At 45.6% G+C, this 19,751-nt stretch overlaps 2 protein-coding genes across 2 annotated transcripts; one reads left to right on the plus strand and one right to left on the minus strand.

Annotated features, from left to right (window-relative positions):
- The first annotated feature begins 137 nt into the window (after positions 1–137).
- LOC8036663 (pentatricopeptide repeat-containing protein 2, mitochondrial) lies at positions 138–11,527 on the plus strand. The gene is made up of 10 exons (XM_029994913.4): positions 138–249; positions 610–702; positions 1,178–1,322; positions 1,853–1,970; positions 2,592–2,771; positions 6,246–6,359; positions 6,448–6,522; positions 7,354–7,470; positions 9,097–9,280; positions 11,112–11,527. Exons 1-10 carry the CDS (start codon positions 162–164, stop codon positions 11,225–11,227), a joined length of 1,230 nt encoding a protein of 409 aa, XP_029850773.3. The 5' UTR covers positions 138–161; the 3' UTR covers positions 11,228–11,527.
- A 2,600-nt stretch (positions 11,528–14,127) lies between these two features.
- On the minus strand, positions 14,128–19,157 carry LOC8036662 (peptidyl-prolyl cis-trans isomerase B). Its single transcript, XM_029994886.4, has 5 exons — positions 18,727–19,157; positions 17,746–17,871; positions 17,012–17,120; positions 15,827–16,011; positions 14,128–14,399 (listed from the first exon to the last, which is right to left on the minus strand). Exons 1-5 carry the CDS (start codon positions 18,916–18,918, stop codon positions 14,265–14,267), a joined length of 747 nt encoding a protein of 248 aa, XP_029850746.3. The 5' UTR covers positions 18,919–19,157; the 3' UTR covers positions 14,128–14,264.
- Between the last annotated feature and the right edge of the window lie 594 nt (positions 19,158–19,751).

Genomic DNA, 19,751 nt, shown 5'->3' on the forward strand with positions numbered 1-19,751 from the left:
CAAAACTTTCTTATTATTAATCCTAGAACGTGTATTTACTAGAAATTAAGTGTATTTGTTGCATTTAAGTTGTAATTTTATTTACACTGAGCTACTTTTTGTTATTTCGGTGTGGCACAAATTCTACGCTAGGGGGCCAATTAGGTCAGTCAGTTTTAAAAATGGCGGCTGCAGTGGGCAAACATGTGTCCGCTACGCGAGTATTAAATTCTTTCACTAAACTGTACAGCTCCTATTTCCATCTTTCGCGTAAGTTCTCGTTGAATTGCGGCTCTCGTTTACGTAATTCCAAGTCTCGATTGGGATAAAAGGGAACTAAAAGCGAGATTTGCCTCTATTAATTCTTGATGAGTGTCGCAACTCAGACCACTTCAATAATTCAATAAACCGATAACACGCCCGTTCCTGTGCAACCGTATCGTACACTAATGGATTATATTGCGTACTTGTAGAAGTTATTAAGCTATGCGGTTCATATGCAATGGGGTCGATGAAGTGAGCAAACACTTGACAAAATGAAACTCCTAAAAGTATTCGCTAACCTCGCTTGATCTTCCTCCTGAAATCCAGTGGACTAACCTTCGATTTACTTTTTTCTCTTTTTCACAGATACACGGTCTTTATATGGAGCCTCGTTTCTAGGACTAGACAAATACCTGGAGCAACGGGAGCGAACCCGGCAGCAATTCACCGGCTCCAAAGGTGACCCACAAATTGCAGTTACTTAGTTCTACAAGTAATGTCGCAACTTCAATTATATATTGAAAAAAAAAAAAAAAAAAAAGCTTTTTTTATAGTTATTACTAAAACGTGTATTATATACGCCGGGGAAAACCTGCAAGTATGTGCACACTTTTTATATATATTTTTAGGTGTCTAATGGCACGGTTGCAACTAACTTACGGTTTGATATCTTTTACAAAATGACATATTTACTTGACCACTTTATCCCCTGGGACGCGTCATGACATGCATTCATTTACTGTGCCTTTGGCGACAATACAGAATTTTCGTTTTGCTTTCGTGTATGATAGAGTGTACTGTTGTACAGGTCTCTTGGCTGTTAAAAGGCGCTAAATAAACTTACTCTCTATATATCTATCTTCTCCCTAACCCAATTGCGCACGTGAAGCAATTTTTAAGGGACGCTGATGACGCTGCCCTATCTTTGTTCCAGACAAGTTCTTTCAGCGCATCAGCCAGTACTTCAATGCGGAAGGTGCGGGCACTGGTATGGTCTTCACGGAAGACTTGAAGCACGTCGTCTGCTTGTGCGAGGACAAGGAGGAGGACATTGACCTGGTCATTCGGATGATGAAGAGGTACCACATCAATGCCCTCTCTGAGGTTATGTTTGGCATTAATAGTCCGTAAGGAATGCATCATATTGGGGAAACAATGAGGATGACGGACAAGCACAGAGGTCTCAGCCACGATACGACAGCATTTTTCCGCCCTAGTTAGTTTCGTCGATCTCGGGTATTTGCCCTGAGCCCACATCAGCACATCTGCCTTCTTACTTCAGCTTTGACTGCTTAAAATAGGTGATTGAGTGACCGCCTTGGCAGCTTAATTGAAAAGTTAATCTCAAAACAAATTTTTGTGAAGGAATGTCAAATATTTTAGTTGAAAGAGGTGTTTACATAGATATCAAACTTAAAACAAACCTTCATCAAATTCAGCTCAACCCACCCTGTTGCACGATGAGTGGTCTTTATTTGTTGCCACTCACACACCTTGGTTCTTGCATCTGGTCACCCAGTTGTTAACAGTGATTATCACCTCTATCCAGTTTGAGTCTTAGAAAATTCTATGATCATTTCATGGGTGTGCTTCTCACGGGTGTACGCAGGTTTAACCAGCAGAACAAGGAACTTCGGTTCGGCACCTTTGTCTTTGGACCCGTGGCCCTCCGCCTCTTCTACCACCTCCGGAAGCCGGATATCGTCGTCCAAGTGCTCAAAGATGAGGTGACTTCAACTTAAATAGTTGTTTTTTCATGCGAGACAACTAACAATGCTAGAGGAAAGCGTGAATAACGTCCTAGAGCACAGTCGAAATGATGAAAGCTTGACAAGAGACATTATCCATGTTTGTTGTTTTTAACATTAGGTTCCCAACAGGTGATGGCATCAAAAACTTGACTGTATTTAGAATTCTTTTGTCAGTTTCTGTTGTTGGAATTGGTGCGGTGGGCCGTGTGAATGCAACGGTCTTCTAAATTATAAAAAATTAAACTGGCCAGACACGATGAACTATAACCCTGAGGCTAGGGAGAAAGACGACGACGAAGGAGAGGAGTCTCAATTGAGACTCCCGTCCGTCCTCTCCTTCGTCGTCGTCTTTCTCCCTAGGGTTATGCCTCATCATGTTTAATCATCACCTGCTCGTTTGCACCCTAACAGGCTGGCCACTTCTTGTGATGATTTTTAAAGAAGCTGAAGACATCTGGCACATTCAACAATGCAGACGGGTCTTTAAAACTGGTGCCAGCCGTTGTCTCCACAGCCCGAATGCGAGAGCGTCTTTCTTGTTTTGAAATCGCTCCCCCGTTCCCTGTCCGAGCCAAGACCCGTCGGCGTCCATTTCAGGAGCTGGACGGCTTCTTCGACCAGTTCTCCTCGTACCAGATAGCCATGGACCTCCTGTTCAAGGAGCAGCGCTACCAGGATGCCCTGGACGTCTTTGCCAGCATCCAGAACAAGCAGCTGTATGGCACCAAGTACCCCAGGGAATGCATGGTGCTTGCTCTGGCCTCCTGCTACAAGCTGGTGAGTGGCAGGGCACCACCGGACAAGGCTGACTCACAAATTTGCATTTGAGCATAATCGACCGTACGGTGACCGCCTACAACGGGAGGGAGTGGATGGATGGACACGGCCGAACCCTTCTAATTGGGTTGCAGCTTGTGCCACCTGGCCGGGGCACGCTGGCACTTTTGGGCCGCCCTGGAAGCTAAAGGTTTTGCGCTATTTGCGAGATCGTGTCTAGGCACTATCTACGAGATATTGTCGCTTCTAACATTGCCAGAATTATTTCGAGCCTACGGTGGAAGAACGACGCGCACAAAATTGTAAAGACGTATGTGCAGTTCGGAAGTGTGCAAGGGCTACTCGATAGGTGGCGCCAGAGTCTGTTTTTTCGTCATAAGCGGTTGCTAGGAGACATATTGAACTCAAGCACATTCAAGTGCAAATGTGTGAACCAGGCTTCGAGTTTCTTATGGCGTGCCGTCAGAGTCGCCGGAAGCATCCGGAATGCCAGGGGAAGCTGCAGCCGTCTCGTGTCCACTCCAAAGCCAAAACATAAGACCAGGAGATTTCTAGAATGTCGCATAGTTAGAGGATGCCTTCGAATAATCTGTAGATGTTTGGGAACAAATATTTTGAGCAATACGAAAAGGGTTAGACAGGACATGTCATGCAATGATATGGGTTTTAGTGAACCAGTATAGACCAGGGTAATTAAAATTGTTGCCAAGAACAATGTGCTAACAAGAAAATTAGCTGCGACGGAAGTGCTGCGACATTTGCGCCGAATTGTGCAACGAACAAAAGTCTGCTCCATCTTGCGCCGAAGTGCCACTTTTGCACTTCGGCACATTGCGCCTCACCTGCGCCGAGATTCATTTATTTATTATTTATTATTTGTGGGGATGATTTTAGGGAAGTTTTTGAAAACACTATGACAAGTGGAAAAAGAAAATGCCATTATCATCAATGGACACAATTTCTTCCGGGAGGTCGTTCCGCTCTCTCGCAGTTTTGACAAAGAATGAACTAGCAAAACTTTCAGTCCTGTAAGTGGGTAGAGCAACCTTTTAAAATGATCACTTTATAATGACATGGGCTTAAAGGAGCTGTGCAACGATATTCAGTTGGAATGTTTTTCTCTCTACACGAGCTTACTGGCACACCTGGGACTCAAGGATGCTCACACGCAACGCCACGGGCCAAGAAACTCCTTTGTTGCGGTGCCATTTCAAGGACAAAAACGATCATTTTCATTCAATCTCTCCTTTGCAAAATTTGATGACGTAACTCGGGGATCGCAGTACACCCAAGTGACGATATTTGAATGCGGTTCATAGATTGGACCCGAGCATTGCGTGGGCACTCGACTTGGGCTCGTGACAATTGCTAGCTCGAGAAGCATTCGGGTTGTGACCCGTGTCCAATCGCTGCAACGACGACAACAGCCGAGCCATAACAATGTCTGGAACTCAGCGCGTGTCCTCCGCTTTGCCAACCCCAGCGCGTGGCTATGATCAACACTGGCGGCATATAATCGGCTCCGGATCACATGGCCGCTTGTTCTGGCTGCGAGTTGAGGGGGTAAACGCTGCTCGTCTTTCTTTAATTTTTTTCTGGGACTTCTATTGCGTGGGGTGAAAAACGAACGCGTGTTTCATAGGTCATTAACATTAGGGATCCGTTTTAAGCGGTATTTGCGCAAAGTACAAAAATTGTTGCATTGCTCCTTTAATTAAGCGAAGCAAAAAATAATGATATTGATTATTGGTCAGTCCTATTTAATCAGAGAAGTAGGTAAAAGGAAAATTTTACAAATGTGTATTTCACAGCATCTCGCCATATATTTTGCTCTATTTTAGGTCCAAGCCCAGTTGAAGGCTCAAATATAGACCATAAATACACATACTAAAAGCGCAAGTCACGGGGCATTCGCTGCGCTTGATTGGTGTAGCCAATGAAGGAACGCGTAGAAAAATATGACGAATGCCACGATGTCGCACTTTTGACGTTGTTTGATTGATCTCATTCGCTCGTAGTGGCAGCTGCGATTCGACTTAAGACAAAACAAAACGTAGAGTACTAAGATATTGAGGTGGGCTAGTTGGATCCTCAATATCTTATAGCGCTTGTCCTGTCTACATGTTCTGTCCTTTGTCTAACCTTTGCGCTATTTAATTTTAACAAAACATAGAGATTGCTCGTGAACCGCGCTGGCCCCGTCATCGTCTGGATATTCACCCATGTCGGGGATGTCAGAAACTAAGAGACGAAAAAAAATTGCAAAAAGTGGGATGGTGGCTGCCGTGTTGACACAGAACCGGGGCCTTTTGCTCCCGACGAGATCACTCTATTATCATGTCTTCCACGTGCCTCCATGTCGTTGCTCCATGCGAGCTTCAACGCTGTGCACCAGAGTGCTAGGAGCAGCGCGGCTGGCTCGGAAGTTATGCTCAGTGCTATTACAGGACGACATTCTTTGGTCTTTGATTCTAAAAAACTGTACCTAGAAAGAAAGAAAAAGATTTTAAGAAACTCGAGTCTATGTTTGAATAAACACAGTAGTCGAGGTAGTTTTTGCGCAGCAGTCATTCAAAAGGGCAGCGAACTTTGACTCAACTCTGGTTCCGACACTGCAAAATTGCAGTGTCACTTTTAAAGCACAATTGTTGGTTTTCTTAATATTTTTGGGTGACTGTTTCTGCAGTTTATGTTAATTAGAATCTTATTTTTGGTAGATTCAAAAAATGTGTGTTTGTGTGTGGGGGGGGGGGGGGGGGGGTAACATATTTCTATTGATATACGTTTTAGCTTAAATGCTAGGTTCCGCTGGCATTTTACAGGAATTATGTTTATAGGCGAAATAAACTAACCTACTGTAAAAAGGTATTTACAGGTGAAATAAACTACCGACGGTATAAGTGTTTACAGGCTAGTAAACTACCGAGTCTAAAAGGGGAAGGAGAAGAGAGTCTCTATCTCAACTAAAGTGTTTTGCTGTTCTTCATTTTTCAACTATTCCTAATACCAATTAATCGTAAGTGGAACCTGCTCTGACCTGAGCCCTATTTTGAAAAATAAGGCTGTGAATTCCATCTAGCAATGCAATCATGTTTTTTGGGTTTTTTTTCATGTGATGTGTTAAAAGATGTTGAAATGTGCTCCAATAGTGTTAGTGGCTGCTGCATACTAATAATTTGTCTGCCACTAACCCTACTACAAAACGTCATGTGTTGCTTCCATCACTGATCTAGTCATTTAGTCTTTGAGAAAATTATGAAGAAAGTCAACGAGTTCAAGCTTGTCCGATGTGTGGAGGGCAGTAGAAGGCTCCTATAATTACGAAATCGTATTATATCCGGATCTGTGGTAATTTTAAGTAATTTGAGTTTCAGTACAGGACGTGCACTTTTTTTGCAGCATTGAGAGCGCGACCACCTCTTTTGGTTTTGCAATCATCCTGTTTGATCTGTTTGGTCGATTTCTCACCGACAGAACACGAGAGAGCACTACGAATACGCGGTGCGACTGGTGCAAGAGGCTAGGTCAGTGGGAGCTCTTGTGTTGCGCAAGGGTCTGGCCTTTGCAGCTGCGCTTGCCATCAACCACGTGAGTCGTTACTCTTTCTTGGGGCGTGCCTTTGAGTCGGGCGTCATTCCTGTGGTGGAACGGCCGGGTTTTTTTACTTTTTTTGCAGAATGAACCCAAGGTTGCCATGGAACTGTTGGCGCTTACAGCACAGCTGAACTACATCACTGTTCTCAACCTCCGTGTAAGTTGACAGTTGCCTTTTTTTTTTAAACTGGGTATTAGAACTTATGATTTTTTGCATGTGAACGCAGTTGTGATCAAAATGCAAGAGAATACAAGACCACTGTCAGTCCAATATTTTTGAAGTCCAACTTGGGTGTTTAGTTATTAAAATACCATAACACACAGATGCACACGACTTGCACTTATCATCACTGAAGCTGGTTAAACGTGCGTGTGAATTCCAGTGTCTTTTGTCTGTAACTGACAGGTCACTAATGAGAAAGCTTCCTTCATCTTTCAGACTACCAAAATTTTTAATTTATGGCACGCAAGAACACTACATGGTGTACATTGAGCGACATAGCATCTCATTATTGCTTCGAACCACAGGAAAACTACTATGCAGGGATTAATACAGAGAGATAAAGACACAGTAAAACCGACTACAGACATACAAGGTACCACCCGCCAAGCTAATATTTTTCTCGAAGAAAAAGACCACTTCACTATTAAATGGTTCTACTGCAGCAGAAATATTTTAAGAGTGCATTCGGAATAAAAAGAAGTAGAGAACACATAATGGAGCATCTTATAACCTTGGCTGTTGCAGCTTTTCCCGAGCTCCAATTTAAAGAAGTGTTAGGTCCCTTGGCACGTTTCAAGGCAACTTTGCTGACTTTGACGCACGGCCAGTAGGAGTAAATGGGAATATTCATTCCATGCACCATGCTGCAACCCCGCGTAACAGGCGACCCTCAATGTACACAGTCTTGATTTTGTCGGTGGCGCAGAGTGCAGACGTTCGAAGCTAATGGGAATCTGACTGTCCTATTCCATTGTGGCATTGCAGATGATGGCCCTGGCGGACCTGGACAGGTTAGAGGACGTGTTCCTGACACTGCGCTCCATCGTCCACCAAGACGTCCCGGTCCAGTCGCGGGTGGAGTACCAAGTGTTGCCTGAAACGGTGATTGGGGGCTCCTTGCTTTGAGACTCGTTGTCGCATCTTATTCGTTACCCTGATGCTATTGACAAGCCACTCGCGCAATCATTTGCCGTAGATTCTGGCGTAGAGCCACAGTTTCTCAAACACGAGGTTCAAACATCGACACACTTTGCATGCTCCTGGAACCTTGGAGTATAGAAATGAATCTGTTACCGACGTAGTGTGCAGTCGCTCCCATCTCTTGCCCACACAATGCTGGGGGCTGCCCTTTTGCTGAACACAAACAAACGTAGCTGAACTAGCAACCCAAATATTGGACCAAAATAATTTTTTTTTTCTCTCAAAGTTATTGAATTTTGGTTTTCACCGTGTTTTTCAAAGTGAAAGTCTTTTTTGGCAACGTTAGAAAAGTGACGTCGGGGAAGGCAGGTGTTCACTTTTTGGACTTTAGACTTTGTCCTTAACCGACCACAAACAATTGCGGGGTGTCAAATGAATGCTATGGAAGCTCGGTCCAGCACCCGCGCAGCAGCACGAAACAAATGCTTGGCATAGTCCATTTTTAGACTGTCTGCTTGACCTGCAAGCCTGCCTTTCCCCAACGTCGCGCCACTGAAAAGTTCGGGTAGTATATTTTAACGTTGGTTTTGGCATCATTTTCACTTGTCGATTTCACAATAATTATTATGAATTTCGCGATACTAAGTAGCCTACCGGAAGTAGGAAAGGCCGGTGATTCCGAAAATATAGCATTAGGGTAACTAAATAAATCACTCGAGTACCCCTTTAAAGGGATACTGACACCCTCCCCCCCCCCCCCAATCTTTTTTTTTATTTTGTGTCAAATGATTTTTTATGGTGTCAAAAGACTACCCAATCAATATTTTGCTATAGTGTCACATATATTTTTAATAAAGTAACGCAACTGCTCAAAACCAAAACCAAAACTGAACTGGGGAGGAAAAAGAATTATAGAGGAGGAGCAAGTTACCGGCTGTGCAACTTGTTTTCAATCAACCTATTTGCAGCTTTTTAGAAGCCACAAAAAATGGGTATCATATTTATTGTCTATTTTTAGTATTGAGTGTGTGCCTTTGATGACCCGTGACTTCAATAATCTTTGTTGGTTGTGTCTAAACCATAGAAAACGGTAAGGGACCACAAAGAGAGTAAGCGCGACTCAAACCGGCCTGTTCTTGATCGGTGGTTTTCGGGTGGAAAGAAAATGAATTTCGAGCCGGAAATTGTGTTCTGGGTAGTTGGGCTCTCATATCTCATGCACAAATAAAAACCTTGGCAAGCATAAATGCCCTGTCATTGTCCCTTTAAAGCTGCTTCACACATCTGCGTTCAAGCGATTGACTGCATTGCAGCCGCTCACGACTGCTCACGAAAAGCACCCGGAGCTCGTAGAAGAGACACTTTTTTCAGGTCATTCTAGGCTTCAAAAGCAATGAAAACAATCTTTGTCCTAAATCTGCTATTACACTAACAAAATGAAAAAAAACTGTCCATAGAGCTGCGCCTCTAGTAGCGAATGAACATGCGAGGACAGACATACACACTGGCGGCGAGGGTGGGAAAATGGTTCGAGCGCGAACAGAGCTTCTGAGCGTCAATGGACGTTCCTTCTTTCTGCCACGAAAGGTGATGAAGGTGGAGCAGAGCCTGGAGCGCCTGGGGGACAAGGAGAAGGCCCACATTTTCGAGCAGATGAAGCGGGCCCTGAAGGAGAACAACCACCTGTCGGAAAAGTCACTGGACGAGCTGCTCTGCCAGCCGCTGCAGCAGCGCCCGTTCAACAGGGACAGGGACCTCGACCGCACCGCAAGTAAGTCCGGAGACTCCGCTATTCATTCTTTGTAAAATAGGCTGCGCTTCGGAGTAGCAACACTTTGGCCATCTTGTCGTCTAAAGTCATTGTTGCCAGTTATGTGAAGCTTCATCTCTAATTGCAGGAAACGCTTTTCTGTTCTCCAGATACGTCAAACGCAGTCCGCGACAGAGAAAAATTATATAGCTTGAGCTCCCCAGCATGGTATCTAAAAGATTGTGAAGTCACAATTTCGCGTCACAACTATTGCTAGTTGCACGCGTTCTGCACCGGGCAACAGAATGGCGGCATCCACGAGACAGTCGGGATTGTTGACACTCTTAGCGTGACTTAAGTTAGTGGCTTTAGTTGAGGCTCGTCTCAAGTAGGGTTTGGATTTTTCCATCTGGATTACTTAACATTGATTGGCTTTAGAAAAATTGCCATATTTAGGAGTCTTGTCACTTGCCAAAGTGCAGGTGCCATACCGGCCATTCATCAGTGTGCACTTGTCAAACAAACGTACAAGCCAATCGACAGCCACGTCATCATTTGCGAGCCAAAACACAAATCTGTTGCGTCTTGTTGTGATACAAGTCGAGATAATACGGACAGCAAGGCGTCTGCTTCTTGCACACAAGTTGCGGTGACGTCAGAACGACTCCAAGCACTGATTTGCTTTGATTGAAAGGGTGGTGGGTAGATCTTGGTGCTGGATGCCTTGAGATCTACCCACTATTTTTTAATGCATTAGCATTAGAACGCTCATTTTGACGAAAACCCGGCGGTGTCTTTCGTTTGCAAGTGCCGGGGAGAGAGGAAGAAGAAGGGGGAGAGTGTGACGCGTGCGACACTCCCATTGGTTTGAAGCGCTGACGTCAGCACGCATCAATCTCTCCCTCTCTTCCCGGCAGTGACAAACTGATAGACACCGCCGGGTCTTCGTCAGAGTGAGCCCTTTCGTTTTTGGCAAAGTCACGTGCACGAGAGCCAGATAGGAGGCGCCGCCGAGCAACACCTCTTAGATAACAAAGCTGTACTGCTAAATGAGATGGAATAATTAGAGAGGGCCAACGCTGGACACAGATTGGAAATGAGTGCTGTGTCAGTGCTCGGCTTAAGTTTGAGCCAAATGTTGACGTAATCATCATGTCCATTCTGCCCAGCGTTGGCCTTCTCTGATGACGCCATCTCATTCAGCACTACAACTTTATCTAGGAAGTGTTGCGGCGCGGTGGAATGAGGACGTGCACAGTTGCCACTCCGCCGTCGCCAGTTCTTCGCTGTGGGTTTTCCTTAGTGGTGGTGCGTGGGCTGTGATGTATGTGTGTAGTTAAAACGATAGATGCGGTTCACTCCACGAGTGATATGGATGCAGTTTCTTCCACGAGTGGTACGGATGTAGCTCTTTCCACGAGTGATATGGATGACCGTATCCAAGGGTGTCGACGTACTCTGACAAGCAGACTACAAAAAAGGGGTGATAAAAATTACACAGGAAGATCCATTGGTGAATTTTTAGGGAATTCATTAGCATGACCCTTAAAAAATGCCCCACATGTCCTCCTTTGGAAAATGCAGAAAGAGGCAGAAAAAAATGGAGGAAGCAAAAGAGAAAGCCAAAAGAAGAAAAGTGAAGGGGTCAGCTTTAGCATTTTGAAGGGTCATGCTAACGCATTCTTTAGGAATCCACCAATGGATCTTCCTGTAATCGTTTCAATCGGCCAACAAGAGCTTGGCGTTCATCGCAACCCCCGTGCAAGAAGCAGACAAACTTGCACTCTGCACTGCATTGCAGTCTCTTTTCAACAATCGTATGTGCAGAGTTTCACTGTTTGGTTGATTCCAGGTTCTGGCATCGGGGGCACATACATGTCCGGGCAGCGTGTTTCAATCAGAGGTTCCCGAGGAGTGCAGCAGCACCCAACGAGGCACCGCCAAGGTCTCGGCGATGTGGACGATTAGCCGTGCACACTCCAGACGGGAGCTTAGTTTTGCTTTCCTACCGTTGTTTGCCAGGCTACCACGAGACAAGCAGAGATGCTCGCACCCTTTCATTAGCGAGAAGCAGTCTCTCAAATCCGCTTTTTTTTTGCGCGGGCGAAGTCTGCCAATGGGGAGCGTGCACTGGCTGGGAACGATGCAGCACTGCCTTGCGTGTGTAGTCCAGTCCATAGATCCGCCTGCTCTCGGAGCCTTGACCGCCGGGGCCACCTCAGTCTTTCATTGAAAGGTACTTTGTAAATAAAAGTGGACCAGCTTGAATATCTGGTTATTTGTTGGTCAGGGTGGCTACCATCTGTAGATTTGTTTGCCGAGAACTATGTGCCAAAGGTGCAGTTGTAAAGACGGTGCAAACGCTACAGTCTGCAGTTTCCATGGGGCAGAACGAGCCACCAAAAAACAAAATTGGTTCATAAGAAAAGCACTGCAAAGAAAATCTGGAAGTCAAAGACCTGGCTTACAATCAAAAGGACAGACGATATTGTAAAAGGTGCTAGTTATTCAGGCATTGAACGTCCTCCAGTCATGAATGACAAGGTTTTCTTTGTTCTGCTGCGAAATATTTGCTGTGTATAGGTGCGCAATTTAGCCAGTGTAGCATGGTTGCTAATCTGAGTGCTACCATGCAGTAGCAACTGGACGAACACATTCCAACATGATGCTCATCCAGATGAAAACTGGCTGGAGTGAAGATTGAACTTTGGATTTGAAAATATGCGATTCTTAGGGGTGTGCGAATATTCGTCATTTTCGAATAACGAATAGAATATTACCCTATTCGATTCAGTAATGGAATTGAATAATTATTTTCAAAAGTTTCGAATATTTTTTAAATAATTTCTGAATAGTAGTTGTTACAGTGTTGTGCCGCGAGATTCCCTTCACAGGTGTCCCACAACGCTCCGGCATGCCTGCCATACGTGCCCACAAGATGGCAGTACGTACCCTCTTCTCCTAGACAATGATTATCATCATTGGATGCAGCAGTTTCTCTACGTACGTTGCTGCTGCCTCCATTGGGGACCACTGTGTTAAGTATAACCCGCATGAAAGCGATTGGGCAAGAGACGAGACAGGCGACGTCGACCCGCTTTGCTGTCGCTCGGTCTAGGGTGCCTCAATGTCCTTCTGTTTAGGGTGATGCCACCCTTTGTAGTACCCGGTGCCGACAGCACGCGCTCACGGGAAAAATACAAAGAAATCGACGAAAACAAAATGTCGCCATAGCACAGTCAGCGCCACTAACGCGTGCAGGGACACGCTCTTTCACGCGCTTCTGAACAAAAAAGAAAGATAAAAGTGTGGGACAAAATGGCCAGATGTCTCCACCCTAAGCAAAGCGCACATGAAGGCACCCTAGCTCGGTCAGTCACGCGATGAGGCAAGCTGCATGAAAGTGGTGTGAGCAAGTGACCAAGGCAATGAGGATATTTTCTAGAAATTCAAACACCAAGCGACGCGACGAGCGACAGCAAGAAATCTCCGTCGCTCGCTGCTGACTCTCGTCGCTGTCGCTCGTCTCGTCGCTCGCTAAATCGCTTACATGCGGTTCAGCCTTTAGGGACCGCTTTCACTCGAGAATGCTCGTGCACACTTTCGGAAAGAGTGTCGTAGAGACGTCTCGTAACTGGTTGCAACGGTACCGCCGCTCTGTATGAGTGAAGTACAAGTGGTAGAAGCGGGAAGTTGTTTGAAGAGTAAGTGCAATAGTGTGTGGAAGTTTTTCGGCCGCTCCCATGTAACCAATTGAAGAAGCCACAACAGCTGCTTGTGTCGAGTCTTTCGCAGCACTTTCCATGGTTGTCCCACTTGTTCAGTGTGTGAAGATGTTGCTTTTTTAGGGCGCAATTGGAACAAGACAGTCCGTTTTCCCTGAATCTTCTCAGATCAGTGAAAATAAGGGTCTTAGACATAAGCACACAGGCACATCACACCCTTGCCACCTTTTTTGATCTTCAAGGACATTTGCTACAACAAGAAAAAAAAAAGAATGTAGAGTTCCTACCGAGTACATTGCTTCAGGATGTACCAGGCTCAAGCGAACTCGGATTTTATGTTCAACATCCGCGTGAACAGTGATTTTCTGTTTAGCATTCTAATATTTTAGCATCTTTAGACTATTTAATTATATATTGTTCAACTCTAGTCATTATCATCTAGTCGCGTTGTTACAATAATTTTAAACATTTTGGAACAATAAAAATAATTTTATGTCTTTGCTCTTCTTTAGTAGCTGTCACTTAATATTAAAAAATTATTCGATTCGTATTCGATTCGGTTTCAAAGATCACTATTCGCACACCCCTAGTGATTCTCCCACAGCGTACCAATTCCCATGAAGGTAGCCTTCTGGCAAGGCACACAAATTGCTACAGGTCTTTCCACCAGATTTTTACACGAGACCGATTCAGTGCAAGCAATTGGAGTTACTATGCGTATGTTCAAAGTATATACGCAAAAATGCAGTCACAACGTAGAACTGGGAACACCTGCTGAAGTTGATCGCATAAAGAGCAGAGGCAAAATGAAGTGCACACCATATATTGAAACAAATGGAGTTAGCCACTCGCTTGCATTCACATAGTATTCAATCAAACCAGTTCAGGTATGCATAAGAATAGTAATATTGTGTGTACGTCTATGCAGCCAGAAGTTAGTCAGCCCCGATGAGCGTCTGGTGTCTCGGTTGTAGATGAGCAATTCAGCCAGTTCAGTACAACTGGTAGACTGGGGTCTCTAATGTGCACCACGCAGTTGTGATACATGACTGCACGCCCAGTACTATGCTCATCCATACAACATTTAGCAAATGTCTCTTGTGGGGTGGTGGTGTAGAATTGAGTTCCCAAAGGAGGCAGAAGTAAGAAAACAAACATTTTATTTACAGTATAGAAGCAAGTAAGAAAAAATACTTGGCTCCCCCCGTCCCATGGAAATGTTATGAAGTGCCGCCCCGGGTGTTGTCGTTTGTGACGTTCCCCCAATGTCCCTCGGCAACTTATTCGGTCGCGTCGGCCCTGGCAGTAGCGAAGGGGGTCTCCACCGTGAGCACCCCGCAGTCGACAATCTTGACCTCCTTCGTCGGCTTGTCTCGGCTGTTCGTCTGGACCTTCTCAACCTTGCGCACCACATCCTGTCAGTGGCAGACAACATGGCCATTAGCAACCAAGCACAGCCTTCTTTCAGTCATGAGCAGGTTTCCAATCTCCCAGATACCACACAAAAACAGTCCTTGTCAAATTGCCTTGGAGTAACGGTTACATCAGAGCCACATGCTCCACAGACCTAAGTGCTGTAAGCTACAAGAATGCATCCCTCGTTTCAAATGCTCCTCTGGCAAACGCCACAGCAGAAAATCCAGTCAAACCTCAGAGTTCAAATCAGTGGCATTTGCTCCACTCCAACAACGTTGCCATTTGCAACCTCACTCCAACAACATTGCATTTGCAACCTCTGTAGCAGAACAACACTAATCTACGCACTGCACTTGCTCAAAAGCCTCTGCTTACTAGAGAGCAATGTCCCCCCCCAACTGCCTCCCTTCACCTCTCCAACTTATAATGCTCTTGCCATCCTTTTACCAGATGAAGACATTTCATTAGTTCTGTTTACGACTTTAAAGAGATACTTCAACAAAGTTTGAAATATACCCGTCGTGTACAGAAATAGGCTGAATATGATCCACATTATCCATAAATGACAATCGCAACTTTGAATTTTGAGCCTGATGGCTGCATTTTTTGTTATGAACGGCCCACTCTGGCAAGAGCTCGGAGAGCAGGAGCAAAGCTGCAGCGAGGCCGATGTCGACAGGATGTCTTAGCCGTTCCAGCGGCCGAAGCATGCCAGCGATCGGGCCACCGCAACTAACCGCAAAGCTGCTTTTGTATGAATTTTGAGTGACAAGTTAGTCTTCTATAATCTTGAAAAGGGACAATAGCGACATCTGGGACACACAAGAGAGAGTTCCGGTTGAGAGGGGAGTTCCTTCTTCCCCTCTTCTCTCGTGGCGGCCGGAGAGCTGGGGGGTGTTGTCGGGTTCAAGGCATGTATAGTTCTAGGCGAGACAAGCATCTTCACTACCTGTCAAGGCTCCTAGACTGGCATTACGAACGAGGCCTTAGCGACACCCATCAGGTGCTCTTTGCTAATTGTTTAATTCATTTTAAAATTCCTTTTGGTGTCTTTGTCAACAAGAGATTGGAGCGTCCGATGCGATACTGCTTCCTTGAACACGTAGGGACCAAGAATTAAGCGCCGAAACTTCGTTGTAATATCCATTTAAACCTGACATGAGGAGAGCTCGTATACTTTGCTTTGCCCTACGGTTAACTACAACCAGAGCTACAGACTGCCAGGTCCAATCACAAGTTGGTTAGACACCACGTGGCATCTGTTCCAAGGTGCATGTCGGAGCAGCACACTGATGCAGACGTCGAAGCAATATACCGCATTACTTTTAACTGGCCCGTAGCTTTGTCCGTAGGTTATGTTGGGCAAGAGAAGTGAAGTGCAGCTGTTAACACCAGATCGTGGTACAGTAGCGGGGCAATCGCTTACCATTCCCTTGACAACCTTCCCGAAAACTACGTGCTTTCCATCGAGCCACGAGGTCTTCTTGAGGGTGATGAAGAACTGAGATCCGTTGGTGTCCTTGCCGGCATTGGCCATGGAAAGCCAGCCGGCACCGTAATGCTTCAGCTTGAAGTTCTCGTCTGCGAAGCGCTCGCCGTAGATACTGCGACCTGGAAAGATCCGGCGCAACGCTTTATGCACGGGAGGTCGCTCGGAACTCAGTCGCCACACGACGTTTAAAAGGTTAGCTCAAAAGGTGCTTTCTCACTACCCTACTGTCTGCCATTTCTGTAAATTGCAACAAAACAATGCTCTGCACTTCCGGGGCAAAATTTAAACAAATTGGGGAATAAAAAAAAATACAATATGCATTATAGTAATTATTGCATCGACGACACATTAATTACAATAGACACTCTTCGAAATTTTGAAATGATACATATTTTATGTGCGGCTGCAGTCAGTTGGTCATGCAACGCATGCATTGGACACGAGCACTACGTCGGCATTCGGACCATACTCTGATTGAAACGCTTTCCACACGTGTGCCGCGTTGGTGCTAACTTGGAACCAATCGCGGGCTTCATGCGGGAAGCGACGGAACCTACTAATGGGGGCTGCACATAATCTATGCTTCATTTCACAGTTTTGGAAAGGGCCTATGAGGCGCTATGCGTGCATTCTCCAGAAACTGAAAATGCCGAAAGTTGGTCACCGACGGCTGAAGGAACGTGGAGCATGGTTTATTGTGTTCACGCGTCTTGCTCCATGATTGGTCTTCCAGCATTCTTATTGGCTGTGAAGAGATAGTAAGACACTCGGTACTCTCGACAGTTTGAGTAGACGTCGGCGACTCTAGTACAAAAGCTGAGGAAAATGCTTGCAGGCTGACTATCAGGGTGCCACGGTACTTATACGAAGAGCAAGTCGCCTGCTCCTTGCACAGGGGTTGCGGTTCCGTCAGAACGATGCTGAGATCCGACTGGCTTTGATTGAAAGGATAGTGGGCAGAACTCGATGCTAGATGCCTCGAGGTCTACCCACCATTTTATTCGATCAGCCAATAAGAGCTCGGCATTCTGACATTGCCACAACCCCTGTGCAACAAGTAGGCGAACTTGCGCTCCGCATAGCACCAGGTCATTACACAGAGCAAAGAGAATGTCATACCTCCGGTGCCGTCTCCCTTCGTGAAATCTCCTCCCTGAATCATGAAGTCTGAGATGACTCGATGAAACACGCTGCCCTTGTACCCAGTCAGGCCGCCGTCCGCCGCCCTCTAAAACGAGAACAAGAATGTGTCGCCAGAAGGCAAGTTTACACCACCGGACCAAAGCCTCCAGATGTCGGTGGCATCCAAGATCACCGGACGTTCAGATTATCAAAAGTTTGAGCCTTCCGCAAAACGTTGCTCCATGGTGCGAGCGGTCGATCGGCTTCGAGACAACTCCAAAGGGCTATGCAGTTGCATGTGTCCTGTTATGAAATTCTAGGAAAGTGCAAAGTGAGCCAAACAAAGCTGGCAGCTAAACCAAAGTGCCTACAACAGTCAAAGAAGGATGCTTCAAAGGAAGCAGAAGGAGACGAAAGAGCTCACTTTCATCACTCTTATGGACGATCAGACATTCTGCACAAAACTCCGGGCGACGGATTGAAAATGCGGTGGAAACCCCGCTTCCAGTGCAAGTCTACTGCCTTTGATAACACTTCGGCATCTTGCAAATGCACGCGGCCGAAGCACGACGGACAAGTGCAGACTAGCGACAGAGCTGCTACATTCGTAACCCATCGCCAGCTAAAGTTTGCCACCAATGCCACCAGTATTAAATCAACGAGCCCAATCCTTTCCCATAGCAGACACTACATACCAGATGCAAGTCGAGAGAAAATGTGAAAAATCTCACCTCCTCCGTTAGGTGCTTCTTTGCTAGCTCCATGAAGTTTTGCACAGTCTTGGGCACCGTCTTGCCAAACAAGCCAATCTCAATCCGGCCAGCGGGCTCATCGCCTATCGTGATGTCAAAGTAGACCTGAAAACAACAAGTTGTGCACTTTTGAACTTGCAAATGCAACCAAGTTATTTCAAGAAGTCCAGAGAACTCTAGTTTAGATAGCCGATGCTCGGCACGTCGCTTCAATACAACTAGCATGCCTGGGAATGATTGTGCACGGTTTATCTAGTTCACTGTTGGAACACCCAGGCATGCTTTCAAGTCTTCAAAATACTTTTTTTTTTTTTTTTTAAGGCTGACACCCAGGCATGCTTTCAAGTCTTCAAAATACTTTTTTTTTAAGGCTGATTTATTCAGAAGTTTAAGAGCTTAGCCATAACAGGAAATTATTTTAGCTTAAACACTCATTTAAATTTATGTTGATGCAAGCAGTATACATCTCTAAAATAAAAGCTTGCAAAGGTGCTTTAAAGGTCTTCATAAATTTCTGTTATTCTTAATCTGTTCGGTGCTTATTTTTGCCTGGGCAAGTTAGGAGGCACTTTCCAAACCCAGGTTTAGTGGCTCTGGCTGTTCAACTAAACGCTCGCTAACTTTACTAGCTTCTCAGTGTTGGCAAAAGCAGTTTCAAATAAAGGAGACATTTGCGCCACAAGCTCTGTTTTCTACCCTGGTAACCCGATTATGATCAGTTGGGGCAAGGTATGCAAAATATGACCGAAACACGGCTGCTCAATCTCTCAAGCAAGGTTCGCCTGCACTCAAACCGAGCACAACAGGTGTCTCCACAGCGCGCGCAAGCTTGCGCCAATAAAAGAAGCACGGACGTGGTGGGCATGCAAATTTCAAGTTGCCTTTCGAGGGGATCAAACAAGTTTATCTGTGTCATTGACTTCGTCCATTACACGTGTACAAGGTGAGTCGCCCGCCTACCTTGTCGGTAACTTTGGGTCCTTTTGGCTGCTTCTCTTGGGCGGAGTAGACCAAAGCGACCACAGAGAGGAGAGCTAGACCACCGATGATGAATTTCATGTTGGCACGGGTCTTCTTCCAGGCCAGGGACACGAAACGCTCCTGCCAACGCCGATCGTGTAGCGCAGGGAGTACGAGGCGGACTTCGCTCATGCAGCGTGTCGGCAAGAAAGCGCGTCAGATTTTCGGACCGTGGACGCTTTTGATTGGTCGATGCCGCCGGATACAAGAGAAACATAAAAATATCTGATTTCCGGCTCAGATAATCAGGTAGTTCTGGCAGTTTCGGTTGAGGGAGTGACCTCTTGGGCAAAATGTGGAAGTGTACCTGTAGCAACCTGTAGCATTTGTTTATCTATAGCTATAGTTTGAACATGAGCTAACTAAGCACTAAATTGACTAAACTCTAAAAGCTAAGCTGAAATATCTATCTACTGAAATATATCGGCGCCAGGGAGTGGCATCTTCTACAGAAAATTGATGTAGGTGGAAAACGGCAAAGAATAAAGAAAGAGAAGAGGAAGATCTGTCGAGTAAGACTCGAACCCAAATTAGCTTTAATTAGTTGGGAAAAATATAGTTTAATAAACAAAATAAAGTTACACGATAGGTGGCAGAAGCTACCGCCCGATAGAAAGGCAGCTGCAGCTACTGCGATCCACTTAATTTGTTCAATCGATCGTTTCGCCACCTATGTTGGCGTCCTAGAAATTCCTGGCGCGTGGTTTTGTTTGGTTTTGTTTTGTGCGGCAGTTTTGTCCGGCTCGCACGCTTCGGCGTGAGCTCCGTTTCAGTCAAGTGCAATTAGGCCCCAAGGAAACAGTTAAGTGACGCCGATCATTCTTGTTTACACAAAATGAAATCAACTTCATTCAACAAGACCGAATGCGGTCGGTTTGGCCGGTATCCAAGGAGCGCCCAAACGTGGTCACAGTTGCTCCCATAACTCCCGGATAAACGTTCAGTTCGTGCACTTCGTTGCCGCA

The sequence above is a fragment of the Ixodes scapularis genome, unplaced genomic scaffold, assembly GCF_016920785.2.
Source record: "Ixodes scapularis isolate PalLabHiFi unplaced genomic scaffold, ASM1692078v2 PGA_scaffold11__112_contigs__length_91849675, whole genome shotgun sequence".
Taxonomy (NCBI): domain Eukaryota; kingdom Metazoa; phylum Arthropoda; class Arachnida; order Ixodida; family Ixodidae; genus Ixodes; species Ixodes scapularis.

Bases quoted from the DNA above. Each gene is read 5' to 3' on its own strand.
- LOC8036663 (XM_029994913.4), top strand. From the start codon at position 162: ATGGCGGCTGCAGTGGGCAAACATGTGTCCGCTACGCGAGTATTAAAT. The intron at 703-1,177 runs GTGACCCACAAA...TCTTTGTTCCAG, and splicing joins GCAATTCACCGGCTCCAAAG to ACAAGTTCTTTCAGCGCATC. The intron at 6,523-7,353 runs GTAAGTTGACAG...GTGGCATTGCAG, and splicing joins TCACTGTTCTCAACCTCCGT to ATGATGGCCCTGGCGGACCT.
- LOC8036662 (XM_029994886.4), bottom strand. From the start codon at position 18,918: ATGAGCGAAGTCCGCCTCGTACTCCCTGCGCTACACGATCGGCGTTGG. The intron at 17,121-17,745 runs GTGAGATTTTTC...TTCTCGTTTTAG, and splicing joins AGAAGCACCTAACGGAGGAG to AGGGCGGCGGACGGCGGCCT. The intron at 16,012-17,011 runs GTATGACATTCT...GGATCTTTCCAG, and splicing joins GAAGGGAGACGGCACCGGAG to GTCGCAGTATCTACGGCGAG.